General features: G+C 68.4%; 1 protein-coding gene across 5 annotated transcripts; it reads left to right on the top strand.

The window, feature by feature from the left end:
* Positions 1 to 1,794: 1,794 nt before the first annotated feature.
* HRAS (HRas proto-oncogene, GTPase) lies at positions 1,795 to 5,360 on the top strand. Of its 5 annotated transcripts, none has more exons than XM_064287487.1 (6): positions 1,795 to 1,914; positions 3,193 to 3,356; positions 3,779 to 3,957; positions 4,050 to 4,209; positions 4,891 to 5,030; positions 5,117 to 5,360. In XM_064287487.1, exons 2-5 carry the CDS (start codon positions 3,246 to 3,248, stop codon positions 5,008 to 5,010), a joined length of 570 nt encoding a protein of 189 aa, XP_064143557.1. In that variant the 5' UTR covers positions 1,795 to 1,914; positions 3,193 to 3,245; the 3' UTR covers positions 5,011 to 5,030; positions 5,117 to 5,360. The 5 variants fall into 5 exon arrangements, with proteins under 5 accessions (XP_064143557.1, XP_064143559.1, XP_064143555.1 ...); XM_064287489.1 differs by lacking the exon at positions 5,117 to 5,360 and adding an exon at positions 4,289 to 4,379; XM_064287485.1 differs by having other exon boundaries at positions 1,796 to 1,914; positions 5,112 to 5,360.
* The last annotated feature ends 740 nt before the right edge of the window (positions 5,361 to 6,100 follow it).

The raw sequence follows: 6,100 nt of genomic DNA, 5'->3' as shown, positions 1-6,100 counted from the left end.
TCAAATATTCATGACCCGCGGGAATCTCTCAGGTCCGGGCAGTCCCGCGGGGTCGAGCTACCCACCCCCCAGCAATGGTTGCTAGGAACTGGGCGGGGGGAGACCCGGCGCGCGGCGAGGCCTCGCGGGGTGGGGGCTCCGTGATGCGATGGCCCAGGCGCGTGGGCGCACTTCGCTGCTCTGACAGGGGGATGCCGCTGGGGAGCTGGGCAGAGGGGAGACTGGCCAGGTGTCAGCCCCCCTCTTGCGGCCTGCGTGCTGTAGGGTCGTGGGGCGCGCCCCATCGCTGGCACGGGGCCTATCCAAGGCCTCCTGTGGCTGGAGACGCGCACGCCCGCTTTTCCCACGTGTGAGGGTTGCCCCTGAGCCCCGGCCTTGCGGGACTTGCCTCTACCGGGAAATCTGACCCGCGCAGGGACACAGGGAGGAGCAGTGAGAAAGGGTCTCAGAACGAAGATCCAGACCGGACGCCTGGAGAGGATCCGAGGTGCCCGCGCCTCCAGACGACCGCTGCCCCTGTTCTCACTCGACCCGACCTTTTCTCTGTCCCCCAGACCCCGCCGCCAGCCCCTCCAGCAAACCAGCCACCACGACGGGGCTTGGGGTCGAGCGCGGTCGTGGAGAAAACGGCAGGGTGGGGAGGCCCCGGGAGAGGCCCGCAGGGGTCAAAGTCCCGGAGGGGTGAGCTCGCCCTGCGCGAACAGCCGGGGGCCGGCGTGGGAGCGTTCGGCCCGAAGGAAGGAAGGGGTGCCGTGCACGCGCTGTGGCCCCGGGGTCACACTGGCAAGTGGGCGAGGCGCAGGGAGGGGAGGGGGTGCTGCCCACAGTGGGAAAACAGCCTTATCCGTCTTGAGTCAATTTTTGTTTTGAAATAAGGAGGGTGTATTTTTTGTTTCATTCATGCATTACTTGAAATTCCAATAATTTAAAAACATGCAGCGTCTTGGGGGGCGGGGGGGCCTCGTCGGCTCTGAGGCTCAGACACGCAGAGCTAATCGGCCACGCCGCGTGTCAGCCTCGCAGCGCCGCAGCCTCCGGGTTGGGGCGCGTTGGGTGGCCGGGGAGCAGGGTGCCGGCGGGGTCGGGTGTCAGGGCGGTCTCCGCGTGGGCCTGGGCGGGGCGGGGCGCTCGGCGAGAGCCCAGGAGGCGCCCCCTGCAGCCCCGACCCGGGGCGCACGGCCGTGTGCGCCGCCCGGGGTCCCTGCGGGGTCGGGCCGGGGGTGCGCCCCTGCTCCTCCGGCGGCAGGTCGGCCCGGCCCCCCGGCCACCTGGAAGGGAGGGACCGCGCGCCGCCGAGGGACCGGGGTCTCCGGGCTGCGGGCAGGGCCCCGGCCCGTCCTGCTCCGGGGGCCGAACCTTGGCCCTGAACCGCCGGGGCCCGCGGCGCTGGCTCCGCCCCGAGGCTCGGCCCCGCCCCCAGGGTCGGCGTGACCTTTTGCCCCGAGGGCACGGGGCGGGGCGGGGCGCCGGGCGGGCTCGGGCGACCCCGCGGGGTCCTCCCGCTACCGGCAGGGCCCGGCCCTCGGCCCCGGCTCCCCGCGCTCCACCCGGGCCGGAACCCGGCTCCGCACTCGGCGCCCCGGGGCCGCGGGGCCGGCACCACCCTCCGCGCCCCTCCCGGAAGCCCCGCCCGGCCGCGGCCCCTGACTGGCGGGCCGCTCGGCCAACCGGAGCGCGGGCGGGGCGGGGCGGGGCCGACGGGCCGCGGCCAATGGCGGGCCGCGCCGGGCTGACGGACGGGCGGCGGGGCGGGGCGTGCGCGGGCCCGGCCGAGCCTTCGCCGCCGCCCGCGCCCCACACCGCAGGCCAGCCGCACCCGCGCACCCCATGCGCCGGCCCGGCCGCACCCCGGCCCCAGCCCCCGCCCCGGCCCCCGCCCGGCCCCGGCCTGGGGGGCAGTCGCGCCAGTGAGCGGTGAGTGCGGGCGGGGCCCGAGGGTCCGGGCGCGGCGGGCCGGGGTCCCTCCCCGACCCCCGAGCCGAGGCGACCCTGCTCGGGCTGCGGCGCTGGGGGCGGTGGCTGGGCGTCGGGCGCGCGCCTGTGGGTGGGGGGCTGGCGGGGACCGCCGCGCCCCGCCTTGGAGGGCCGACTTGCTTGTCATCGGCCTGGAGGCTGCGGCGGCCGGAAGGGGGTGCAGGTGAGCCCGCGGGCCGGGCGGGGCGCTGCGCTGCGCGCTCTGGGCTGCACCGCGCGGGTGGGGACGGGGGCTGCGAGTGCCCCCGTCGAGCCAGCCTGTCCCTGTTGTGGGGCCCTCCAAATGTCCTCAGGCTGTGTGGCCCCTGCGCCGGACCCCCGCCTGTGTCCCTGGCGCTGGGCAGGTCTCCCCACTCGCGGGGGCCCCGGGACCTTCCGAAGCTGCGCCCCTCCCCCTCCCGCAGTGGACGTTACACACTTCAAGCCGGCCTGGGGCGAAGGAAGTGGCTGTCCACCCCCCCCCACAAGGGCCACCGCTTATTGGATGTGACAAATCCCGGGTACCCAAGCTGGGGCCTCCAGTCCCAGGGCTGTTTCCTTTTTCCCCTGGTCCTTCCTTCTTCCTTTGGGTCTTTGCAACAGTGGGAACTTCCCTGCGGCTCCTGCCTTCCACCCTGGCTGCCGCACCTGCCTTGTTTTCCCCAAAGTTCTTAGAGGACACCCTAGGTGTCTTCGACTTTAACGACTGCCAGGCTGATCCTTAGAGCACAGGTGGAGCTCACAGGGTCACTCTCTGTCTGAATGGTGCCTGGCACAAAGTAGGCACTCAGTAAATGCGTCAAAGCCTGTGGACACACCTGACTTGTGTCTGCCTGCCCGGACTCGCTTTGGAGCACCCAGCCATGGCAAGACCTGTTCTGGGTGGGGGGGTAACCTCATCCCGCGGGCGCTGCCAGCTTAGGGTTTCTGCCTACCCAACAGCTTCTAATTTGGGTGCGTGGTTGGTAGATGCTTTCAGCTGTTTCCCTTGCCTTTGGGGGACAGCCTCTTGGCTTCCTCACTCAGTAAGTGCAGGTGGAGGTGGGGCCCCTCTGCCACCTCCTGGGCCAGAGGTGCCACAGGTGAGCAGCTGACCACTGTCCTGGGTCCCCTGCCACCGAAATGTCAGGGCTTAGGAGTCAGGCCCAGCCTGGGCGGACTGGCCCAGGAGCTCAGCCAGAGTGTCCCCTTCAGGCTGCCCCACCTGCATTTGGGGCTAAGCTCAGCCTTCTTTGGCAGGTGGGGCAGGAACTACCATAACCGTGGCCTGTGCGGCAGCCCCTTGAGGAGCGATGACGGAATACAAGCTGGTGGTAGTGGGCGCAGGTGGCGTGGGGAAAAGTGCCCTGACCATTCAGCTCATCCAGAACCACTTTGTGGATGAGTACGACCCCACCATTGAGGTGAGCTGGGCTGCCCGCTGCTGCTGCCGCATACTGACTTGGAAGGCATGCACACCTGAGATGTGCACCCACCTGGGAGGTGCACCTGGCTGGGAGGCGCGCACACCTGGGAGGTGCACCTGGCTGGGAAGTGTGCACACAGGCCCCTGGGCAGACATGGCCAGCAGACCGAGGATGGGTCCTCTCAGCCCCAATCATCCACAAATTGGGCCCAGCCCACTCCTTTCCAAAGCTCTGCGCTGTAGCCTGGGTTGCCTCCTATCTGCTCCTCAGGAGGAAATCCATAGTTTAGGACCTGGCGGGGGGGAGGGAGGGGGTCATGGGGGGTGACCCAAGAGGTGCAAGGAAGGGGTTGAGGGTACAAAGGCTCCATCCCAGAGGGGAGCGGGCCAGCCAAGTCCCTGAGCTGTGTGCCCCTGCAGGACTCGTACCGGAAGCAGGTGGTCATCGATGGGGAGACATGCCTGCTGGACATCCTGGACACAGCAGGGCAGGAGGAGTACAGCGCCATGCGGGACCAGTACATGCGCACGGGCGAGGGCTTCCTTTGCGTGTTCGCCATCAACAACACCAAGTCCTTTGAGGACGTTCACCAGTACAGGTGAGTGCCGCCTGCTGCTGTCTGCTGCCGCCATGCACCCAGATCCAGCCTTGCCTGAGGTACGCTGTGGCTCACTCCTCCTCTCCCTATAGGGAGCAGATCAAGCGGGTGAAGGACTCAGATGATGTGCCCATGGTACTGGTGGGGAACAAGTGTGACCTGCCTGCTCGCACCGTGGAGTCACGGCAGGCCCAGGACCTCGCCCACAGCTACGGCCTTCCCTACATTGAGACCTCAGCCAAGACCCGCCAGGTGAGCCTCTCCGCTACCTAGAGCTAGTGCAGGGACACGCCCCGGGGACATGCTCACCGCCACCTTTCCCTCCATGCAGGGCAGCCGCTCTGGCTCTGGCTCCAGCTCCGGGACCCCCCGGGACCCCCTGGGACCCGTGTGACCCAGCGGCCCCAGCGGCCCCTCGAGCTGTAAGTCCCCCAGGCGGCAGGGCAGGGGGTGGCAAGGGCCAAGGCGGGGCTCCCAGCCCTGCAGCCTGGCTGACACAGCCCTTGGGGAGGTGGGGGTCCCTGGAGAGAGCTGCCCTGAGCCAGGCCAGAGCGGTGGCCCTGGGGGCCCAATCCCCTGCCCTGCAGGGCGCCCCAAGGGCCCCTGGCAGTCTGAGCCCATAGCGGGGCTGCCACAGACTCAGGCCGTAGCTCGGACAGGAGCTGGGCGCAAGATGGTCAGGCCTCGAGCCAGACCAGGGCCTGGGGTTCCCGGGTACCCTGACCCATGGCGGAACAGCTGAGGAGGGGGGAGCCTGTGCAGGGGGAGGGCGGTAGCTTGGCCCCTGGAGGGCGTGAGTGTGGGGGTGTTTAGGGGGCTGGCCAGAGCCTCAGGCTCCAGACAGATCTGCTGGAGCCTGAGGTGGGGAGCCCACCCCCTGCAGCCCCGGGCGGCAGGCCTGAGGCCGCCCCGCTGAGCCGGGCCCTTCCCTAGGGCGTGGAGGACGCCTTCTACACACTGGTCCGCGAGATCCGGCAGCACAAGCTGCGGAAGCTGAACCCCCCGGACGAGGGCGGCGCTGGCTGCATGAACTGCAAGTGTGTGCTTTCCTGACACCATGGCAGCGAGCTAAGGTGAGGCTCTAGGCCGTGTGGGTGCCGTGCAGGTGCTAGCCCTGTGTCGGTCCTCAGCAGCTTCCTTTGTCGACTGCCCAGCACAGGCGCAGGCGTGGAGGTGCAGGATGCGGGAGGTGGCGCAGCTGGAAGGGCACACGGAAGGAAGGAAGGAAGTGCCACCGGGGCCCGGCCAGCCCAGAACAGTGGACAGAGGTGACCTCAGACCTCCCACGGACGCTTTGCACAGACTGTCACGAACTGTCCCAGATGCCGTCGGCTCCGCGCCCTCCACCTCTCCCCTGCCCCTGGGTGCAGGTGGAATCGCAGTAAATTATTGGATGGTGTTGATCTGGAGTTGGCCTTGGGGTCGGGAGGCTGAGGGTGTGTTGGCCTCACATGAGGCACCTTGGGAGCCTTGGGCTCTGCCCAGGCACCTGCCTGCTGCTGCTGTGGCCCCTGCATGGTGGGGGCAGCTGGGAGGCCCGGCCAGGTGGCCCAGGGGCCCTCTGCCAGCATGGGGCATCTGGAGCCTTCTACAGAGCTGCAGGAGCTGCAAGGACCAGCTGAGGGAGCGTGGATGCTTTATGGCCCTTCCCACCCCAGCAGGGGCCTTACTGGGGAACACTGGAACCAAATCAGGGTGGACATGAGGGTCTGTTGCTCAGGGTGGGGCCCTGTTTCTGAGTTTTCAGACTGTGAAAGGAAGTTGCTGAGGACAGCTGAGCTGGGGACCCGGCCCCCACAGCCCCACGCCTACCCAGCCATTTTCCATCCCCTGATCGTGGAACAACACCGCTTGGAGACAGGGTACCCAGCACCCCATCATTAGTGTGCGCTCTGGCCACCAGGCCCAGACGCAGTTGTGGATTAGATGCCCGGCACCAGCCATCCCTGCCCTGTGTCTGTAGTTTGACTGGCCAGGCCACCTGCTCCAGCCGTTCGTGCTCGGTACGGTAGCCTGTCACCCTGACACCTGCCTCAGGTCACGGACCTGGTTTTCTGGGCACTGGCAGACAGGGGTAGCCACGCTTTGCTCTGACAGGGTCAGCTTGTCTTGGGCCAAACTCTGGAACTGGCCAGGGCCACTG

Source organism: Loxodonta africana, chromosome 7 (genome assembly GCF_030014295.1).
Source record: "Loxodonta africana isolate mLoxAfr1 chromosome 7, mLoxAfr1.hap2, whole genome shotgun sequence".
Taxonomy (NCBI): Eukaryota; Metazoa; Chordata; class Mammalia; order Proboscidea; family Elephantidae; genus Loxodonta; species Loxodonta africana.
The sequence above is the reverse complement of the archived record's forward strand: the minus strand, read 5'-3'. Positions and strand labels throughout refer to the sequence as shown.